The sequence below is a fragment of the Palaemon carinicauda genome, chromosome 19, assembly GCF_036898095.1.
Source record: "Palaemon carinicauda isolate YSFRI2023 chromosome 19, ASM3689809v2, whole genome shotgun sequence".
NCBI classification, from domain to species: domain Eukaryota; kingdom Metazoa; phylum Arthropoda; class Malacostraca; order Decapoda; family Palaemonidae; genus Palaemon; species Palaemon carinicauda.
This window is the reverse complement of record NC_090743.1, coordinates 7,210,833-7,234,874: the sequence shown is the minus strand read 5'-3', so window position 1 is coordinate 7,234,874 and position 24,042 is coordinate 7,210,833. Positions and strand designations below refer to the sequence as shown.

Genomic DNA, 24,042 nt, shown 5'->3' with positions numbered 1-24,042 from the left:
TCAACTTTAATGTCAACTTTGCTATCAAAATGCTGTACAGGGGTTTACTCTGCTGGAAAAAAAAAATAACTGCAGGAGCACTTGAGTGTTGCAAAGGAATAATCTGTATTGCAACACTTGCACATTTCCTGCTGTTTAATCAACTTTCATACAATCATTCACTCACAGTAGGGCAGGGTCTTTTCAAAATAAAACTTCAAACTGTTAACAATCTACTTACTTGCCAATAATTCACACTATACTTCCAATCAGCTGTAGAAGTAATAATTGAAACCCAACCTTAACACTGTGATACAAACGTGTTCACTCAAAGATCGTAAGCGAGCCCAAAATATATTTTTTCGTTCAGCTGGCTTCCGATCCTCGCGAGGGGGCAACAAATAACACTCTCGACAGAGGCAAGATCAAAGGGTATCGCAAAATTGTATTTGGAAATAGGACAACAAGAATGGTTCAACTGCCAACAGAGGCCAATTCTTCTATAAGAACAACGATCACCATCCTTGCTACTCCCTGAAATTCAAAATATTTATACACAAGATACATATAAACAAGACAAAACTATATTCTTATATCCATTTCATAAAAGAAAGTACTAAACATCACCACAGTATAAAACAAATCTGTAAAATCCTAAATTAAAAGAGGATGGGGAAACACTACAGGTAATAAATACTGCTGTGTTACGTAGGGAATTTTCATTTTTTTTTTCTAATTTTTCTTAGTAGTGTATGCAATTCAGAAAAGAAAAGAATCGATCTAAAAAAGATTAGACTGAATTAAAAACAAAGAAATGAAAACAAAATCTTGAAACCAATTTAAGCAATTGTCCTTTATAAAAAAGAAAAGAAAAACAGACACTAGGTAATTTCACGACCATTTCAAGGGGTTATGTACAGTATTTTCAAAATGAACCAAGCATGCAACATATCTGCATGCAAATTTGTAAACAGCAAAAATTACCCAAGTGTAGTTTTCTGACATTTTAATTACATAAATAAATTATATAATTATGATAAAAATTCTAAGTTATGAGAGCTTGGTTTCTTTCGACATCTAATCAGAGCTACGGAAGTTCAACCGAGATTTGTGATAACCTATCAGCGAAAAGATACAGTACCAGACATCGATTGGAAAAAAGTGTTACCCTTGCAACAATCTAATGAGCACAAAACCAAAGCAATCACAATTATTGCTAATCATACATTGAATCCCAGTCCATTCGCATTAACGAAAATAGCTTTTCATCCAATCGTAAATCATGTTTTGAAAAATATAGATGAAATAAATACTGTACAGTATGATAATCTTCAAGTTCCGATTTTCTTGCTGTGCCATGATAACTAAAGTCAATTCTTTTTAGTGAGACAGATTTGCACAGACTGGCAGGGGTGCCCTTTTAGCTCGGAAAAGTTTCCTGACCGCTGATTGGTTGGGCAAGAACATTCTAACCAATCAGATAGCAGGAAACTTTTCCGAGCTAAAAGGGCAACGTTGTGAGTCAGTGCAAATGCGCCTCATTAAAAAAAATTGAGTATACCTACCTATTATATACAGTACTTTCTTTATACCATATTTATTATAGTAATGTTAAAAGAAAATTCAGCTAAATTTTCTAACAAAACCCTATCTCTACGATTTATAGTTTTGATAGACTAGATATAACTAATGGAATATAAAAATCCTTACACCTACTCCTTATCCATCTAAAACATTCATCAACTTTAAACAGTACAAATAAAACATTTCACATAAATGTTAAACATTGCTTTAAAGAGTTTGGGGATCTACCAGAAATCAGGAAATGTAGTTTCAGTATGCCTTAAATGGCCATGACATGACTATGTCATTATAAATTTTGGTAGATTAGGTATGTCATAAACAGGTTAAAATATAATATTCATTATTACATCTACGTCCGATCTTTAACATTAGTTATGTATCAGTGTCTCAGTTCCTTTAACTTTATTGAAGCTTACGTCCATAGACAACTGTCGCATAAAATACATTCTCAGCTGAATCATTTCCAGCTCTGGGTTTTGCAAATTAGGTGTACTCGCCTTCGAATTATTACCCAAAAGACTGCAATTTACATAAACCCTGGTCAGCCCTATTAGTCCAGGGGTAAACGTAATGCCATGGGATTTTGAATGACGGGAAGGAATGACTTCCTGGAATATACTGCCGATATAGTCTACAACCTTGCACTACCAGGTGTTTTCACTCAATTTATGGCAGAAGGCCTGTTACGTCACTAATCCAAGATGGCTGTCACCAAGGAGATGCACGCAGATTTTCATCAACAGTACCTCCTTCCAGAGTGGTCCTACAAATTTTTTCGTTAGCGCTTATTTGTTCTAAATAAAATAAAGAATAAAAAGTATTGAATATGTATTTTTGTATCTTTTATACATCACAATTACATAAGCAATTATTTTAGTTTTCGATAATACTGTATATAATCATCATGTTGCATTTCCATCAATGACTTGTTCCAGAATGGTCTTCATACTTATTTGTTCTACATAAAAATAAAAAATCTAATAAAACCTTACAGATGAGAAGCTAGAAAGTGTTGTTGGTATTGTCTTCAGTAATTCAAAAAGGGCAAATGACCCACAAAGTGTTTCACTGAAAGTAAGAAGTGATATTGCAATATCCAGGGCAGAAGAAGGATTTGAAGAAATTGAGAACATGAAAAGTTTCTTTAAGCTGCTATAATCCTATGGAAAGTAGTTTTAAAAAGTGAAAAATTTAAATTTAGTGAAAATTTTGAGGACATCAATATGGCTGAAGTTATTCTGAAAGAAGTCTGTGACTTTTCTTCAAGTGTTGCAGATGGATATGAACATTACTTCAGCAAAACATGATTTGAAAGGACTGAAGAAGGCTCACAGATTGTCACGGTTTTTCATTTATGAAATATTATCACCATGTCAGGCTTCCAATGTCAATGCTACTAGTATACACCACACCCAGGAAATGCCTTTGCAAGTAGCAGTACCACTTACAATGCACTCATCTACCCGCAGCAAATTAATTAGATTTTTCCATAATATCGGAGCTTCCATAGACTATGCCAGTTTATTGCTTGGAGACCAAGATAACAATAGATGTAGTGAAATCCATGGATTAATGTGGTGGGGCTTTATGTTCCCTTACAGTTAGTGAAAGGGAGATTTGCCTTTTGTGAAGCAGACAATATCGATTTTCTAGAGGATATTCCATAAAGGAAGGAACACTGCTTGGCAAAATTATGGCGGAGTAACAAGAAAAAGAAGAATCAGATGGCCCCACTGCAATGGAGATATCCAATACAGAATGCTCCTCAGTCCATGTCAGAGGTCATCCCTTGTGAAATACCAAAAGGAAGACGACCAGGAAATCCTACAGTTACCCAAAACAGCGGTAAGACATGCACGGATGACTTAAGATTTCTACTGGCTAGAGAATTTAATATCAATGATGGCAGTAGTCCTGCCACTGAACACTTATCCTAATATCTTGGAAGAGTTGTTGGCAGATACAAGGCCTAAGGCTTTGAATGAAGCCAAAAGTAGAGAGACAACCAGATTAGCTCTAACCCAAGACAATGGAAGAGAATGGTAGAGAGGCTATGGCACTACTCAAGACTAGAGAACAATGGTTTGATTTTGGAATGTCCTTCTCCTAGAAGAGCTGCTTACCATAGCTAAAGTCTCTTTTCTACCATTACCAAGAGGAAAATAGCCACTGGACAATTACAGTGCAATAGTTAACCCCTTGGGTGAAGAAGAATTGTTTGGTAACCTCAGTGTTGTCAGGTGAAAGAGGACAGAGGAGAATCTGTAAAGAATATGCCACACTATTCGGTGTATGTGCAGGAAAAGGAAAAGTGAACTGTAACTAGAGAGAAGGATCCAATGCAGTACTGTCTGGCCAGTCAAAGGACCACAACTCTCTAGGAGTAGTATCTCAACGGGTGACTGGTGCTCTGGTCAACCTACTACCTATATGCGTTGTATAGGTATATCTATATATATATATATATATATATATATATATATATATATATGCAATTCAGGATTTACCTGGCGAGACATCAGTCTCTTACAAGCGAGTTTTCCCCAACTTCCCAGCCCACCAGGTAACACAATTGACAGCATTTAAATTTGAATTACCACTTGAGTTAATAAGGATGAAAACCAACACAATATCGTGCTCAAATAGAAATAAATTTCTACCTCATACTGGGATCGAATCCTAGCCCCTTCAAATGAAAGGCCAAGTCGTTTTCACCATGCCATCAGAGGCTCAAAAGAAGTCGGAACATAACTGCTTACTGCAATTCAGGATTTCCCTAGCAAGACATCAGTCTCTTACCAGCGAGTTTTCCCCCCAACTTCCCGACCCTCCAGGTGACACAATTGATAGCATTTAATTCGAATTACACCTAATGAGTTAAAAATGGATAAAAATTAACACAATATTGTGTTCAAATATTGATAAATGTCTACAATATATATATATATATATAATATATATATATATATATATATATATATATATATATATATATATATATATATATATATGTAATATACAGTATATATCATATGTATTATATATACATACATATATGAGAGAAAGCAATTCAACATTAACATAAAAAAATCATAATTTTTAAGCCTTTGTCAAATGTTGTTGAAGAAATTATATACTGTACTCTAAATATCTCCTTCAAAGTTATAACATCTCATGGGTCTGACCTTTAAGAAGAGGGTCAGACAATTCCAGGAACTGTCAAAGTCGTGATTCATTGACCTGTCGTTCTCGGCCGATTTTGAGGCTATAAATGGCTATGGCACAGTTTACCATATAGGCCCTGTTTGAGGTCACACCTAGTAAGACTAACCAATCATCTTCCGAGAGATAATATTACTTGGCAGGGGAGAGCTCATACACTGCAAGATTGGGATGTTTACATACATGTATGAAACTGGGATTTCTGAATCACAACTAGATTTTTAGATTATTACTGGCTTAAGTTTTTGCTAATTTTCTTGTTAACATCATTCCTAGGTTATAGCAATACGAAAGTAAAATAACCTACACTCCAAGTACAGTGCTTTGGATATTAACCCTTTTACCCCCGATGCTATTTGGAACTTTCCAACCCTTAACTCCCAGGCGTTTTTCTTTTTCAAGCGTGTTTTGCAAATTTTTTTTTCACATTGTGCTGACAGCCTTAATTTTTGTCATAGAGAGGTCAGATTGGTCTAATTATTTTGGAAAATGCCTGAAGTTTCTCATAAAGTTATCAAATATATGCAAATAGCAGTTTTTTTCAAGGACGTATCGGTACGCCCATGGGGGTTACGGGATGAGTTTTGTGAAACGTACCAGTACGTCCATTGGGGGTAGAAGGGTCAACACTGTAAAGCCTAGCACCAATGGAGGCTAAAATGAGTGGCATACTAGAGCCGGACCAAAACCAGAAAAGTTAGTTTTCAAAGGTTTTATTACTGATATTATTGCTGTGTACTTTAAAATATGTATATAAAATCAATTTTCTACTTTATAACATCAAGTTAAAAATCCATCATTAAGAATTGAGAATTATTTATTACAGGAGGAAACAATATACTGGCATAGCTGTGCAATCTTTTAAGCATACCTTTTGAAAATAGCTTCCTCATTTACACACGGAAGTAAATAATTTAATCCTCATACAGATAACCATTGTATTTTTAAAACTAGTAACAGAATCTTAATAATATATTCTGTTATTTCAATTAATTTCCCCTGATGTTTATGCGACTGCTTCTCCAGAGGCTGTTATTCGAAATTTACCCCTAAAAAATCTTGCCAATAAAAATTAAATATGAAAAAGAATAAAACATGTTTATGAAGCTTGTTCAAGCAAAACCGGTTAGTGTATTGCATCTAGGAACTGCAAATATCCTATGCAATCATTATTTAAAAAGTTAGAGGTATGGGTATGAAATAAAGTTTAGTCAAGTATGTGAATGTAAGAAATCCATGCAATTATATAAACACCACGTTCATATTAATCCAATAGAACTATGCTACACCAGCGTAGGTAAACTGAAAAAATGGCGGTCTCAAACGGCTAAAGTTTAACCATTGAAGGTGTTCTGTAAAATGACTACTATACTAAATTTCATTCAGACTTGTGTCTACTCCAAGTGATACAAGAAGTTTTCCCATAAGTTTCATGAACTTTTTATGGTAAACCAATACCACTTTTTACGTCGGCTCAACACACATCAGTTGCAACTTTACTTCTCTCTCCTAAAATATTGAATACAAAAATAAAATCCAACTTACGATGTTTTATCCTACCTTACATCGGTCTATGTCGTACAATAACGATGAAGTAATTTACTGTACAGTAATATAGTTAACATGGAAGCTTATCGATATAATTATCTGGTTTTTATAAAATGATACCAGGTTGTAAATACTCATTCATATTCAGAACACGTATAAGGAACCTTTAAGTCACTTTATACGGCGAAAATCAAATCTACGGCAAAAATCGCCTTGGAACCTATCAAAAACAGAGTGGGGTATTACTGTATAAAGATAAGCCCTATCACACCAAAAATACTTTGATAAGTGGTCCTTAACATCCTGAATATTCAATATTGCTATTCTCTACCATAAAAGAAATGAGAAATCAAGAAATGACTAACTAAATATCTGTGATAATGGCTTTTACTCAAAATTTGTGCAAAGAGTAACAGTTGAAAAGCAACGTGAAAATTTAAACGAGATTTAACATACACAAGCTATGGTTCTGAGGAGGGGATTAAAGTCAAGATGGCACAACCCTATCTTGCGTGTGGTGTTAAACACCAAGTTGACAAAGAGGAATAGTGTTAAAAGATTTTGCAAAAGTTACAATATATCCAAGGTTAACCAAGAAATTTTAAAAAAGCTCAAATCTTGTTTAGAATAAAAAAAAAGCATACTTTACTATGGAAATATAAAATTACACCAACGCAATACAACTAAGCTACTTAATGAGGATGACTTGACAAAAGCAAAATATGTAACACTATATAAATGAAAAAAGACAAATCTCTCATCATCATCATACAAACTCCAGTATCTTTTACAATGCAGCACACTTCTATCACAAAATTCAGATGGATTTTTTACCGCTTTAAAGTTTGCAGACACCGACAAAGAAACCGGTCAGACACATCCCTCAAACATTGTACAAAGCCAACAATCTCCACTCTGCCTAAAAGTAATAAGTAATAATCAACAGGAGACTTGCCCTAATCCCCCTAAAAGATGAAGATGATGAATATTTGGTGATCTGACAGAAAGAAAAGATCTGGGACTTGGGTCATCCCCAACACACAACATTAACAATAAAAACAAAAACAAAATAAAGAAAAAAAACAGAGGAGAAATTTCTTTTGAGACTGTTTCTTCAATTTCACTAACCTGCCATGACACTCTGCTGGACAAATTTTCAACTATGAGGCGGTAATCCGTTCGTGTCGGCAACCCATACCTGGAAAAAATAAGGTTGCTCTCAATTATGTCAAAAACATGTTACATGAACTGCCTTCCTAAATTTGAAGACAGACTACTACCCTTCATTCAGAAGTTTTAACATGACACTAAACTAATACCATTTACTTCCTTATCCCCCAAAAAAAAAGAAAGAGAGAGAGAGAGAGAGAGAGAGAGAGAGAGAGAGAGAGGGGGGGAGGGGGGGAGGGGGGGGAGAGAGAGAGAGAGAGAGAGAGAGAGAGAGAGAGAGAGAGAGAGGGGGGGGGGGAGGGGGGGAGGGGGGGAGAGAGAGAGAGAGAGAGAGAGAGAGAGAGAGGAGAGAGAGAGAGAGAGAGAGAGAGAGAGAGAGAGAGAGAGAGAGAGAGAGAGAGAGAGAGAGAGAGAGAGAGTCCTCTCAAAAAAAATTTTAATTTCCCCCCTAAAGAAAGAAAAAAAAGGAGAGAGAGAGAGAGAGAGAGAGAGAGAGAGAGAGAGAGAGAGAGAGAGAGAGAGAGAGAGAGAAATATAAATCTCCATGCAATATCCATAGAGCTAATTTCCCCAAGTTCTATCTTGAATTCTCTCAACATACAGTACTGCATTTTTTACCCATCTCAAAACCATAACCGCCAAGTTTTCTGTTTCTAAATTTCTGAGACTACACTTTATTCCCTTTTCAAGTGAATTACGTTGAAGACCATCAATATCAGAAGAAATCTAGTGGTCATACATCAACAAACTTCTAGAAATCTCAAGTTTAGTGACCATATCTACGAACTAAAAACAGCATATACACTACAGATAATGAAATATAATCCCGACAAAATATAAATTGGACAGTTCAAGTCTTTATATGATTTTGAAATACTACACACTGCGCATAAAAGTCAAGTGTGCTAATTAGTCTTTTTATAATTTTTCTAAACCTCATTAAATTTACTTTACTGAAAGATGAAATAGGCAATCAAACCTTACTTATGATATCTAATGTTGTGAATATACTATACAGTAGAGATCTTCTAAAATGTACAGAAAACTATTCAGTAACACTTTTTTATTGCAATGTGTTTCTACTGCGAAGTAAACTACTGTATAGAGATAAATTCCATTTTACAGACATATTTGGAATGCTTTGGGACTTGTTGAGCTCTTATGATGAAGCTGCTATATTTCAAGGTACAGTATATCAGATTGCATGCTAAAAATAAATACAATTTTATAAAAAATTATACTAAAATTGTGTTGCTTGGAGTCAAAACATTCTCGGTTCATGTTTTGACTCCAAGCAACACTTCTTCTTCTTTGTCTACATCTTTTCCCACTTCTACGTGGGGTCGATGTTTCTGGTCAGCTTTCTCCATGTACCACTGTCCCACACCTCATCACTGGTTAATCCCTTTGATCGAAGGTCATCCTTGATACAGTCCATCCACCTTCGCTCAAAGGGATTAACCGGTGATGAGGTGTGGGACAGTGGTACATGGAGAAAGCTGACCAGAAACATCGACCCCACATAGAAGTGGGAAAAGATGTAGACAAAGAAGAAGAAGAAGTGTTGCTTGGAGTCAAAACATGAACCGAGAATTCTTGATACAAATACTACAAGTGACAAAAATGGCAATGAAATTTTTCAACCTATTCCACATCAAGACAGTTGCAGTGAAAGCATACAGTTCCAAAATGCTACCCATGAACTGGCAACAAAAATCACAAAACCTACTAATACTGTACACTGAACATACAGCATCATGTAGCTAAAGGAAGCTCTCCCAAACATGATACTATGACCATTATCTGCAGGTTTCCAAAATTGACTGACAGAAACACACACACTACAGCAACTATTTTCGTATCAGAATTTACTTTTCCTAAATTTTTATCTCTTTTTGATATCATGAAATTTTCTAAAATCTAATACCAAAATCTTGTCCTACAATATGATCAACATAAAACTAGCTTATTTCTAAAGAAAGTTATCACATTAAAATGCTTCTAAATGAATTTGAATAATCTTCTCCTTATGCTACTAACATGTACTCTAGGCCAATAACATATATATAGTTAACTTGATAAAATGGTAAGACATATTACTTTTACAGCACAGTAGTTATACACACATTCATCATACAGAACTGGAAAAATTACAATTCAATTTCATTAGCACACAAATCAACTTCACTGTATTATACATTTTAAAATTTCTGTACAGTAATTCAAGTTCGTAGTTAAATCTGGCCTAGGTACATGCACACTTTTAACTATTACCAATCATACTTTATACAAGCAGTAATGATAATAACAATGATACTATCATTTAAATTTCTAATTGGGCACACTGAGTTTTACTTGTTCCAAAAACAGCTATCCTTTACTTAGTGAATGGACTTTGAAACAAACTTGAAATGGACTTCAAAAAGGTACACACAATCTAACCATCTATACTTGATATAATCTCTACCTATACATCTGCTCATTGAATCAAGTTATAAAACACTGCACCCATGCCTCAACTACATTTTATATATTCTGCCATAATTTTATATATCTTTCTAGAAGTCTAATCTAGTACCCATTGGAGTGATGTTATTTATAAACTTTTTTTTCTTCTGCTGGAGGTTCAATATGTAGATATTCATAAATATATATGAACCATGCCTGATGCTTTTAGAAATGAACCCAAATTCTTAGTGACTAAAACTATTTCCTCAGCCTCAATGATCTACGCTAACTTTCTAAAACCCGTTAATGTTATACATTCTCTTTCTAAAACACTTTAGTAAAATAGGATAAAAATAGGACCATTAGCTATTTAGGTAATCAACCTCAGCTGTAGAACCTCTAAGAAATGGCATAATGTATACTTTTTTATAAGTAAGGCAATTAAAATGATTACCTGTATAACTGTATAATCAGGTAAAGTAGTTTAACGACGCGTTACATTTCTCCACTTGCATATGGATTTCTCAAAGGATTATTTCTTTAATGTGGTGGAAATTGGAGTAAGAGAGAGACTTAAGATAACGAATGAAAAGCAAAGGCAGATAACGAACGAAAAGCAAAGGCAGGAAAGCAACATATGCTACCATTACAAGCTGGTCTAACCAGATAACTAAGGTAAGAAAATCCTTTGGCAACCCTCAATAACACGGACAGCAGCACAAGGAGCTTTCAGACTTCTGACAAACCTTTGCGCACAGAACGATCAAATGTTCCCAGAAAAAGTGTTCCAGAAAGTTAAGGCCTTACATTTCACTAATGCGCAAATCAACAATGCTGACTGTAAAATACAGTTACCTATGAAACCCTAAATAATCTGTTAAAAAAATTCCATCAAATGAGTTTTCTTGTAACCATACTTGCAGCATTCTATAATAATAAGGAAGCCGAGTTGGTCTAGGACTGTCAGGATAGCAAAATTAAAGAAATTTTATGCCATGTTATGACCCTATCAGATGATTTATACTTTGTTAAAAGATATGCAGGATACTTCTCACAACACAAGAGGCTTATAACCTTCATGCTTTACGTACCACGGTCACAAATCACACTGGTAAAAAGGTTGAAAACGGGGTATCTTTTTATTCAAGTTAAAAGTAGAACAATACCAGATGGGATAATGGATTTTATGTACTAGTATGAAAATGACTACGAGCAATAAACCAGTCTTGTAGAACTGGTGGTAGTACAGTAGTTGGGAAGACGAACACCATCCAGAAGCTACATTTGACCTCTTCTCATCTCTAGATGTATATGAAATCCTGTTTTCAACCTTTTTTCAATTTTTATAGCGCTGTATCCAAGCATACTTATTCCAAAATACTGTGAAAATATAATACGAAATATACAACAAAATGAGGAAAATTCCAAACATCATATGAATATTTGTGACTAAGAAATAGCTTTGAAATCAATATTGTATTTACAAGCAATGCGAAGGCTAATGACGATAACCAAAAGGCAAGGCACCAGCAGTCCAGATGATCCATCTCATAATGAGGTTAAATCACTGATTTATAGCTGGAGTGACGAGGCAGTTTGAATCCTGGATTTAGTTAAATTCACTGCAATAGTAAAGAACGGCACTTGCAATGGAAGCGTATACCCTACAGGATTATAAAAACTATATCCGTATGCATAGAACCAGAAGCAATAGGACTAAAAGCAAATAAAACTTTTAATATGAATAAAAGGGTAAAGATTGAGAGTTTAAAACTGAAGCAGCAACCAAAAAGAAAAAAAAAAACACAGTACAACTATATTTCAATAACTTGACCAAAAGCAATTGAAGAGAGGTAAAAATGGGGAATACACAAAAGGGAGAGCAACCAGAACAACCATAAATCACATTCAGCACAAATGCACGTTACAAAGATCATTCCTCGTGTAACAGATTGATTATGGGTACAAATACATTATGCACGAGATCAAAGGTGGCATAGAAAGTCCACAGATTAAAGTATTCAGTTATGTTTATATGGAGGTCAAAACCACAAAAATACATAACGAACTATCATACTGAGCACCTTCATGTAAAGTATTAAGGATTATTCATTACACAAAAACCAAGAGGTACAGTAGATAATTTCATATCTGTTCTTGATCTGAATTATTCTTAAAATCATTCAATCACATCTACCGATTATAAAAGCATATTTTACTGTGAATTAATAATGCTTATGGTTATTGCAACTTGTACTATAGTAATTTATGTTAAGGAGTAACGATCTAAGTACTACAACAACTGTATAAGACTGCACTATGAAACGAACATTACAGTACAGTACTACACTACCACTGGTTGAGGTAATTAATTCTAACTTCACGTGATCTTTGTTTCAATTGCCATATTATGAAAAACTCAAAGAACACTAACCACACACACCAATACTAACATAACGAATAAAGAATAAAATTCTGGCTAGAGTTCATTAAATCATTTTTGTTTTGCATACACAAAACCCTACACAAAGATACAGGAGTTACGGCACACTTCAACTACTCCTTCAAGTTACTGTTAAATGCTTAAAGAGAGATTTCAGCAAGTGGAGAAACAATCATCTGGGGAGTAAGGAATAAAGCATAGACTCGCAAATTAAGAAACCCGTCAACTTTCAACCAACATTAAATGAAATTACTTTCATGGAACTTCACTACTTTGGCATGATATGCACAGAAGGATAAACATACTATGAAACCACTGCAAGACAAACAATTGCATTAGAATACTATGGGAGTACTCAAAACAAACATAGTACAACAATATTTCTGTTTAAGAAAACATCTCCAACAAGAAAATGACTGTTTTAAGTCTTATAAAAGCAATTTCTACAGTTCCAAAATATCACAGAACATTCTGGAATTATGAAAGGAGCTCCAGTTCAAGCTTAGAGGTACCTAAAAAGGATTTTTGCATAATACCTAAAGAAAATTTGACAGTGGGAAAATCTTCATTATTCTGACAATAAATTTCTGATAAAACTATGTACGTTATGTCTATCCAAAGGTAAACCTTTTTGGAACCACCACATTACAGACATGAAGGTACAATTATATTGTGCACAACCTAACAAACCATTATTATTATTACTTGCTAAGCTACAACCATAGTTGGAAAAGTAGGATACTATAAGCCCAGGGGCCTCAAAAGGGAAAATAGCCCAGTGAGGAAAGGAAATAAGTTAGAATAAAATATGTTAAGAACAGTAACATTAAAATAAATATTTCCTAAATAAACTATAAAAACTTTAACAAAGCAACAAGAGAAACAAGATAGAATAGCGTGCCTGAGTGTGCCCAAATGTACCCTTAAGCAAGAGAAGTCTAACCCATGATGGTGGCAGACAACAGTACAGAGGCTATAACACTACCCATGACTTGGAGAACAATGGTTTGATTTTGGAGTGTCCTTCTCCTAGAAGAGCTGCTTACCATAGTTAATGAGTCTCTTCTACCCTTACCAAGAGGAAAGTGGCCACTGAACAACTACAGTACAGTAGTTAACCCGTTGGGTGAAGAAGAATTGTTTGGTAATCTCAGTGTTGTCAGGTGTATGAGGACAGAAGAGAATATGTAAAGAATAGGCCAGACTATTAGGTGTGTATGTAGACGAGGAAAAGGAACCACAACCAAAGAGATGGATCCAATGTAATACTGTTAGGCCAGTCAAAGGACCCAATATCATTACAGGTGGCTGGTGCCTTGGGCAACCTACTACCATCAAGGTAGTATCGCTTTAAAAATGCTAGAACTTTATTTCTTGTCATATAATTTCTAACATATCTTATAACAGTACCTACAGGATTTTTTTCCTTATTTTTTTTCATTGTCACAAAACAATGGCTTCCAATCTGTTATGCTTCACTATGCTTGGAGCTTGGGATACAGTAGTATATATAAAAGAACCATAATTTTACCAACATCTCAAAACTGTCTATGAACCTCTCACTTCTAAGTTTGATTACAGATACAAACATTAAGAGAAGCAAATACTATTCAGTAATACAGTACCCTGAAAATGAACCCCACTCTCTTCACATAACTACGTACTACAGTGTGCCCATTCTCTTCTATGGCATTACAGTGTCCTGAGAGATATAGTTTACAAAAAATTATAATACAGGTCTGAACATCCCTTTCTTGTTATTTTTTGTACAAACCAGTAATGATATATCCTTTGATATTTTTATAACCAAACTAATACTTTCCATAATGTGATCAATTTACCAGGTTAACTACATGTTCTTTACTCGGGAATAGGACAAATAGAACAAGCAACAGAAAAAAAGAAACACTATTAAGCAAAAAAAGGTTTATGAAATTATGGGAAAAAATGAAAGCTTAACAGTATAAAGAAGGAAATAATCACTAAACCCAGCATTCCAGACTGTTAACTTCCTATGTGTGAGAAATAGTGAATGAGTGGGCAATTTATGGATAACTGAGAGAGAACTTTTGGTAATTGTTTACAACATCACGCTCTCCATTTACTCCAAAATAATACAATCCTGCAGTTCTCATCTTCTTGCATAGTAATCAGGTGGTTATTTAAATTCTGGGAAAGCAATAATTAGCAAGATATGTTGAGGAAGGGGGAAGGGGTTATAAAAAGAAAATAGCTCGGTTTCCTCACTAAACGACTTAGAACTGACATGTCAACATAGTCAACCAAACAGAATTTGTGATGCTAGCATAAATGAACAGAAGTTCGTGATGCCAGCGTACATTTGATATACTGTATATTCAAAATATACTTAATTAATTGACATGTCAGTTCCAAGTTGTTTAGTAAGGAAACCGAGCTATTTTCTTTTTATAACCCCTTCCTCAATATATCTTGATAATTATTGCTTTCCCAGAATTTAAATAAACACCTAATTACTGTGCAAGAAGATGAGAACTGCAGGATTGCATTATTATGGAGTAAATGGAGAGCGTGGTGTTGTAAACAATTACCGAACTTTTATTCCTATATGCAATGTTACAACAGCAAAAATTGCTTTAGAAAAAATAAACAGCAAAATTCAACAAGAAAAATAGGCAATGTCAAAATTTTGCAATTTAAATGTCCAAAACACAAAAAAAAAACAGCTTACAGTAACAAGTATGAAATGTAATCCTATGTTTTCTCATTACTCTACGAGCTTTCTCGGGAAATATTGTTGTAACCAAAGTGAAGAAACAACCAAGAATAAATAAAGAGGACACTTCTAATACAAAGTTATTTTTGGATGCGATTTGCTTTTACTTCAATTCTTAGTTTCACATCCTAATAGCTAGCTGATTGCACTTCTTTCTCTACATACACTAATATTAAAGAATCCTAACTGCATAAAGAGGACACTTCTAAAAGTTATTTTTGGATGCGATTTGATTTTACTTCAATTCTCAGTTTCACATCCTAATAGCTAGCTGATTGCACTTCTTTCTCTACATACACTAACAATAAAGAATCCTAACTGAAAAGTATATATTTCAAACTAAACCAAATAATTCCCAAATATGGAAAATGTGGAATAATGTCACCCCTTATTTTGTCCATAATATTCATAGCATGAAATTCTTTGAGGATGTACCTGGGATACCTATTTTTGTCAATATCAATTTATCTTCTGAAAGATGGAATTAAATTGAAATTCTTGAGAAGGTTGTCCATTCTTAAAAAAGAATTACACCTCGGTGAGTTCTGAGCCACATAAAAAATAGATCTACTGTATTCATGCATTCTGACTGGTATAAAAAAGAAATATAGTGCATACTGTAAGATAAAAACACTACTTTTGCAATGCAAGAAAGAACTACTATGAAAAGGAACTCAAGGAAGCAAGCCAAAATATAAAATATAACCTATCAATATACACCTTGAAGGACTAGAAAATAAGACTATAGTCCATTTCTTTTAGCGATGCATATTTGCACCGACTCGCAGCGGTGCCCTTTTAGCTCGGAAAAGTTTCCGGATTGCTGATTGGTTGGACAAGATAATTCTAACCAATCAGCAATCAGGAAACTTTTCCGAGCTAAAAGGGCACTGCCGCGAGTCGGTGCAAATATGCATAGCTAAAAGAAATGGACTATAGTAAGGATAATAGCTACTTCTAAATGAAATGGGAAATGGACGTAACACTGTTAAAACCCTTGAACAACTTAACCTTCTTTAGGAGGAAAAAAGCATGCATTCAAACATAAATGACTCAGTTAATCAAAGGAAAACTATGAAAAACACCTGAATTATTACACTACTCAATATAAAAAAACGCACCAAGAATGTAAATCCAGTAATAATTTAAGGTAAATAAAAGTTCCTTTCCCTTTGACAGTACTATCCAAGTCACACCTTTGAAAAAAATTGTATCTAAAGAAGCTACATTTCAGCACTTTTTCAACTTTATGAAAATCTTAATGGGAAAAACAAAAACAAACGAATAGTTTCATCATCATCTCACTCAGTGCCTTCCAGTTTTTAAAAATTCTAATTAATCTATTCACTCAAATGAAAAGCCAAGTTCCCTCCTCCCCAGTAGATAAGAGATTAAATAATTACTGCTTACAGCTACAAATTTAAATCCTACACTACTAACAGCAAGGAGCATAATGACTAATGTCTACAAGGAAGACACATTGGGTATTATCATCACGCCAAAAAAAGTATTGCATACAAATAAAGTCAACTTAAAATCAGATAAATTAAAAAGGATAAAGATTCAGACCAGTTTCCTGAATAGGTTTCAAAATCACAGTATCTACGAGTTAGTTGGAAATCCTACACCTTATTTGTATAATCATTAACGTTGATCTATGTTACCTATACAGATTTATCACATATGCAAGTGTTGAGGTGTGACACTTTTCTTTTTAGTAATCCACAAACTAATGATGGGTATGGTATGTATTAATTAGTTAACTTCATTATCTCCCAACTTCGCACTCTCATCAGGGTTTGATGAATCAAGATATTTACCAACAAGAAAGGTTACTTAACATTTGGTCATAATAGTTGCTTTTTCACTACCTGTGTTTCCTTTAAAAGCACATTGGCAGCAATTCAGTATATTTAAACATTTTATATAACATGATGGGTGACACGAGTAAGGATACCATAAATACCGATAAACAAATAGGACACCAGTCCCTCAATTGCAGTGTCAAGTAATGCTGCTCCAGTCGAAAAATTTAGAATTTTGGGAGTCTGTCATGTATTATAATATTGGCATTGAAATATTGATAAACTCTAGCTGAAAATGTGCAGACCTTAAAAAATTAAACATCAAAAGACGGCTTGCAACACAAGGTAGGGGATCTGACTTTAGAAGTGAAGGCAAGACTTGTGAATAAAGAAATTACTGAAACCACTTACAAACATTCCAACAGGTCTGGATACAGCTAACATTGAAAATACAGGTTTCCAATTAAAATATACTTCAGAATTGAATATGTCATGCAAAGACAAGGCTATAAAATACATTGGGATCAATTTAGAGGTAGTTGGGAGGCAAGAGCATGGAGGACTCAACACAGAAAATGCATGCATAAGATAAATGATAGCTAAAGTAAAGGTTTAAGATCACACGGCAATATATATTGAGTGGCCAAGCCAAAGTCTGTCGTGACTGAATGAAAACGGAAAGAAAATGTAGACAATGCAAACAGGTATCTAGAAATCTCTTTACAAAGGCTCGAGAACCAATAAAAACAAATTTCCAACTAGACTTCAGAACAACACTGCTAAATGTCGTGGAAAGATTTTTTGTTTCTTAAGGACTCAAGAAACTAAACTTAAGAACAACACTGCTAAATGTCGTGGAAAGATTATTTGTTTCTCAAGGACTCAAGAGGCAAGGTAAGCAAATACAGCCGAGAAGATATTTCTCATACCTTATAGAAAAGCCAAATCATGTAATGTGAAAGATGAAATATCCAGTGTGCCTGTAAAGAGTGCAGCTGAAGGTTTTAAATATTTACTCCTGCAGACTAAGACAATAGCTTTGAGGTTCTGTGCAATATTTCTTTTCCTTATCTAATTAAACAAGAGTTTTGTAGATTAAAGTGCAAATGCAAAAAACAGATGAAAGAGACAGGGAGCACTAGAGATAAATCCAACTTAAACTCCTCAAGAACAAGTACAGTATTTAAAATGGATGCTTTGTCGATCTTAGGGGAGATGTCATCACCCTCAGAAGCATCTAGAGGAAAGCATCTAGGGGAAAATAATATGGAAAGCAGAGCACAGTATTAAAATAAGAAATAAGTTAAATTTGCAGTAATGTAGCTCCGAAAAAGCATGAACAGAGATAGCTTGTAAATTTATTACAGGCCTTTTTGTGTAGAAATGTATCATTTCTTGTATAAATTTATTAGTAGAGTAGGATATAAGTTTAGGGTATTGGAATCTCTCTCAATGCAGGATTATTTTCCTAATAAAGTAGAGGAAAAATACTTCCAAGTTACAATATCGACTACATAAAGGATAAGATATAACATTCTCACGAACAGATAAGCAAATAGAGGACTCCCCTAAAATTTTTTATAATTTCAGGCGTCGATTAAGATTCTATCAGTAACTAACTCTCAAATGAAATATAATGTAAGGAATAGGAAGGCTAGACGGACACACGTGTTTGTGAGGATGGTTGTAAGGGTAGTAGGTATAGATCAAACAACTCAAATACCTATTCATGATCATAAAAAATGTTTGTTGTTGTTTTTTCAATTTTCCTTAACTTCCTACCTTGCTATATTGGTGATAATCATCCATTCACTCTGGCTTAAACCGACAGATAAGGGCCTCGACAATCATAACATTGGATTTCAGAAAATTTATCTTAAACCTGATCGGTTAAATCCAATTCTCAAACAATTATAGCAATTCTAAATGTCAGTAAAATGTGATAGATCCAAAAAGTGATTGGGATATACCTGTACTGTCCAATATTATCAACTGAATTTAAAAGCTGAGAGAAAAAGGCAGCTGTGACAAGTTGACAAAAACATGAAATGTAGAGATAAAACATTCTAAGCTTTTCGGTGGCCATCTGCTACAACTTTAAATGCCAAGTCAAACATGAGGATGCACAGTCCAGCTTCCATTCTTTCTCAAAACCTCACTCCAAATGATAACTTCAGAAAAGAATAAACACCAGCAAAAAACCAAAGCCCTTTTCCTCATTCATCTTAAATATTAAAAGCCTTAGGTCAAACCTTGCTGGGACACTTACAAAAGAAAAACAAAACTCACAACTCGTACACCAAATCCCTACCTGGGATCCAAGAGTCAGGGGAAAAAATAAATGGAAAGTAACATAACCAAATTATTCTTGCAGCGTATAAACATGGATGAATGAGAGTTCAAGGTCAAGGCAAAGCATCAAAAAAATGAACCAAAAGGCTACAGCCTGCACACACATGCCCAACAACATGCTTGGCTTAAAACCTTGTAACTCCATAATATATTAATTTCATTATGATCTTGTAGACAAGTTATGAACCCTAACAGTGAAAAAAACGAAGTTAGGACACAGAAAAAGATTTAAGAATGAAGCACCTTAGCATGGATAAAGACAGCCTTTATACTTTCCCCATGTTAAAACTGATACTGCTTTATACGGAATTGCTACAAAATTTAGCCTTTTTCATCTCCTATATCTATTAGAAACTAAATCTACAAAACAAGTTTCTTCACACTCATACTAGCTGCTTTGTTAATTTTTTTATTTCTTGAAAACTGAGATACTATATAGCATTACCTTTTAAAAAATAAGTTAGAAAACAAGACATGTATGTTTCTTAGAAAGAACCAGACAGTCACTGAACCACATTAAGCTTTTTCATTCTATTGACTGGCTGTAAAGTGTGAAGTTTAAAATATAATCAACAGAACAAAACACTCCTAAGTAACCTGGGGTGATCTTGTCTGTACTGATGTGGACCACCACCACCACGCGGCCCGCGCGACTGGGGTGTTGCACGAGTCCGCTCCATCGTTCTGAAATATACGCAAATCAACCCTAGCTCCTAAATAGGATTTGCTTATTATAACAAACTACAAATTTCAATATATACATTTTTATAATGTGCTCAAACATAAAGCTTCAAAATAAAATGGTATACCCTAATTGGAATGACTTATTTAGTTAAAACCAATTGGAGATATTTATGTAATTGTTATTTCATCAAACAGTATAGTAGTGAGAGAAGGAAGTTAACAGTGTTACTGGAAATCATTGTTGCCCATCATGTACGCAATTACATTATCACCAAGCTGAGAAATCCTACCACCGAATGAGGTTTAGAAAAACTTAGCTCACAACCACTCATCATAAAAAAAATATACACATGAGCAAAAACTTACAAATCAAAAAAGAGATCAAAAAGGTGAAGGCTAGTACTGACATGAAATTTGAGAGTGGAGCTAAAACAAAGATAAACAATATATCAAGTGCTGACAAAATTAAGCAAATGATTTATTCTTACATGCACATCATACATATGAAAATAGATTTATTGTTTTCCTTTACAACATTCCAACCAATAGCAATTCCTTGGCTGCCTAACATAAGCATCTTGTAATGCATGCCAAGAAAACCTGTCCATCAACAAATAAAATAAAATCACTATTCTTGTAAGGGGGGAAACAGACAATCGTGTAAAATTCAGTACTGTACTGTTAGGATGAAAAACTGGAAATCAACTCTAAATGAAACAACACTTAAGAGGGTAGTATCAGTTACTTAAGAAGAAAACACTGGGTATTGTCTCATGCTGGTCCTCCAATTTACAACATTTCATTTTAGAAAAGATTAAAAAAATGAGAGAGAGAGAGAGAGAGAGAGAGAGAGAGAGAGAGAGAGAGAGAGAGAGAGAGAGAGAGAGAGAGAGAGAGAGAGAGAGAGAGAGAGGAGGAGAGAGAGAGAGAGAGAGAGAGAGAGAGAGAGAGAGAGAGAGAGAGAGAACTGTTAAATCTCAACTTTCACATCTAATAAATAACAAAACAGTATCCTATCATTATTTTCATAACATATATAAAATATACAGCATAAAAGTTGTTGTGATATCCACGAGATGACTCATTGCTAACATCACATCGAAGTAAATCAATAACTTTAACAAAATCTTGTAAAGGTTATGAAGATACTGTACTGGGCTTGTATTTACTCATACTTCTAAACAAATATATCATTTGTTAAGAGTGAGTTTGGATGGCCTCACGCTTGGACCGGTAATAATTCAGGGCTAGTATGAATCTGATCCTCTTATGCCATCTTATCCACAACAGCAATTCGAAGTTTATGTAATCGCATCAACCAACTGATCTTAGCCCTTTTACCCCCAAAAGGACGTACTGGTACGTTTCACAAAACTCATCCCTTTACCCCCATGGACGTACCGGTACGTCCTTCGCAAAAAAATGCTATTTAAAATTTTTTTTGCATATTTTTTATAATTTTTGAGAAAATTCAGGCATTTTCCAAGAGAATGAGACCAACCTGACCTCTATGACAAAAATTAAGGCTGTTAGAGCAATTTAAAAAATTTATAGTGCAAAATGTGCTTGAAAAAAAAATAACCCCTGGGGGTTAAGGGTTGGAAATTTCCAAATACCCTGGGGGTAAAAGGGTTAGTTGTCTTGTTTCCATGCAAAGGAATCCCAGTTGCACCATATTCTAAATGAAGGCCAAGAAGGACACAGTGTACATACAGAGACTGCCTCAAAAGATATACTTTAGATAGTAAAGTGCATCAGAGTGCATTATTGTTAACGAATTTCTGTTGATAGTGCATTCCGGTGCGCTGCTTAAAAATTCATAATAGTGGTGGAAATATCTTCTCAATGGTAAATCCATTGCAGAAATTTTATATCAGATACCCTGATTTTTACAAGTGGATACATTTCGTTTTTCCAGACTGAGAGGATTGATGTCTAAATACATCGAGCCAGGGATAAGGAGCCAATCTTTTGGATGTTTGAAGGAACATCAAAGGTACATCAATTTCTGATGAGTAAAAAGATGTACTTCTCTGCCTCAAAGAATGACATCCTTTATGGTACAATCTTTACTTGCGCTTAATCGCACGACATATCATTCCTCGATCTAAACTATGGTTGTCAACGACGTTAACAGAATTCTTCAAATCCTTCAAAGTATGCTGGAACTTAGCATAGCCTTGGTAGACCTATTCACAAATTGTTTAATGTGAGGCTCCAGTTTGCTGCACACCCTATGGTGTGGCCCATGGACACTGTGTCCAAGGCATAGGAGAGGCTGGAACTTCTGTCCAAGGCATAGGAGAGACTGGAACTTCTGTCCAAGGCATAGGAGAGACTGGAACTTCTGTCCAAGGCATAGGAGAGACTGGAACTTCTGTCCAAGGCATAGGAGAGACTGGAACTTCTGTCCAAGGCATAGGAGAGACTGGAACTTCTGTCCAAGGCATAGGAGAGGCTGGAACTTCAGTCCAAGGCATAGGAGAGGCTGGAACTTCAGTCCAAGGCATAGGAGAGGCTGGAACTTCTGTCCAAGGCATAGGAGAGGCTGGAACTTCTGTCCAAGGCATAGGAGAGGCTGGAACTTCTGTCCAAGGCATAGGAGAGGCTGGAACTTCTGTCCAAGGCATAGGAGAGGCTGGAACTTCAGTCCAAGGCATAGGAGAGGCTGGAACTTCAGTCCAAGGCATAGGAGAGGCTGGAACTTCAGTCCAAGGCATAGGAGAGGCTGGAACTTCTGTCCAAGGCATAGGAGAGGCTGGAACTTCTGTCCAAGGCATAGGAGAAGCTGGAACTTCACGCCTTCCCTCACATTGAACCGAAGTCCGATTCAAGTTTCTGTGCTTTGTTGAAGTGACAGATAAGACTCAATATTATATAGCCCAGTTTAGTGGTTCATGGATCTGTTACACCTAGCCAATAAAACAACAGTTCTTTTCCACTACAGCAAAATTCTGAGGCAGCGATTCCTTCATTGGTTTTGCAATTACAGTAGTTAGATTCAAAGAGAAAGGGGTTTTGGAGAACATACCCATTATTGTCCACAGCCATGTTAGAAGTCGAGCGCTAACCTTCAATAGAAAAGTGTTCCATGTATGTTGCCTTATGTAATAATTAGTGTGTTCTATTAAAAATCTCCTTTCCTTTACCAGTAGATTTCAATATCTGACTTTGAACTTGAGAAGATTTTCCCAGATCAGGGGATACAGGGCTGTCCTTTTGTGTATTTTTATCAGACATTACTTGAACACCAGTGCTGATCGCAGCATTTTTTACCTTGCATAAACAGTCAAACTTCTCGGTTAGTGTTGTAAAAGATTGGACAGGACTTTTTATTCACTATCCCTTCCTACAGATTAATTACAATCCTAGTTACTGGTCATTGATCATCCTCTCTTTTGGCCTAAAATGGCATGATCCTTGATTCAGTGCTTAGATCATATCGTACAGAGACTCCAATTGCTAACCTAGCTTTGTCGTCATCTTTCAAGGATGATCATCATCTTACCGTATCTGGGCTGTTATCACTTATCAACTAACGAAATGTAATCTCTTCTTTTTCACTTAGGCAATCAGAACTTCCCAAAGGTGTCATTTACTTCAGGATTCGTCAGGTCATTGGGAGATTTGAGAACTATGAAAGTTCAATAAGAGCATCATCTTTAATCTTCACTAACCTTTTAGTATATCTTGAAGCTCCCTATAATTCTGAGAGCTTGTACGCAAAAATGCTACTCTGCATTTACAAAGCTTAGCTTACACAGTGCCTCACTGGTAGAGAGGCAGATATAATTTCACTACAGCGATCATTGGCAGCAATCTAATATTTGTCAAAAGGATTCACGCTTCCTTTTCATTACTGTATTTCTAAATTTCTAGCACAATGGAAGCAGATCTTATCTAGGGATCTACCTTCCTACTTCATGTTGCTTGCGAACATTTGGCGCACTTATTTTCTGCGAAGTACACTACTAAAAGCTGGTTTACCCTTATATCCCAATTATACTAGAAATAGCTTTAACCCCATGGCCTTGCTCCTTTCAGACACTGAC

At 35.1% G+C, this 24,042-nt stretch overlaps 1 protein-coding gene across 2 annotated transcripts in view; it reads right to left on the bottom strand.

The window, feature by feature from the left end:
* LOC137658417 (serine-arginine protein 55-like) overlaps positions 1 to 24,042 on the bottom strand; it is an 87,727-nt gene that overhangs the window by 27,596 nt on the left and 36,089 nt on the right. The window contains exons 5-6 of one of the 2 annotated variants that reach the window (XM_068393112.1): positions 19,904 to 19,990; positions 7,462 to 7,531 (exon numbers count right to left, since the gene is read on the bottom strand). In XM_068393112.1, coding sequence (XP_068249213.1) covers positions 7,462 to 7,531; positions 19,904 to 19,990 — 157 coding nt within the window. The remainder of the gene's footprint in view (positions 1 to 7,461; positions 7,532 to 19,903; positions 19,991 to 24,042) is intronic. The other variant, XM_068393113.1, reaches the window with a different exon arrangement.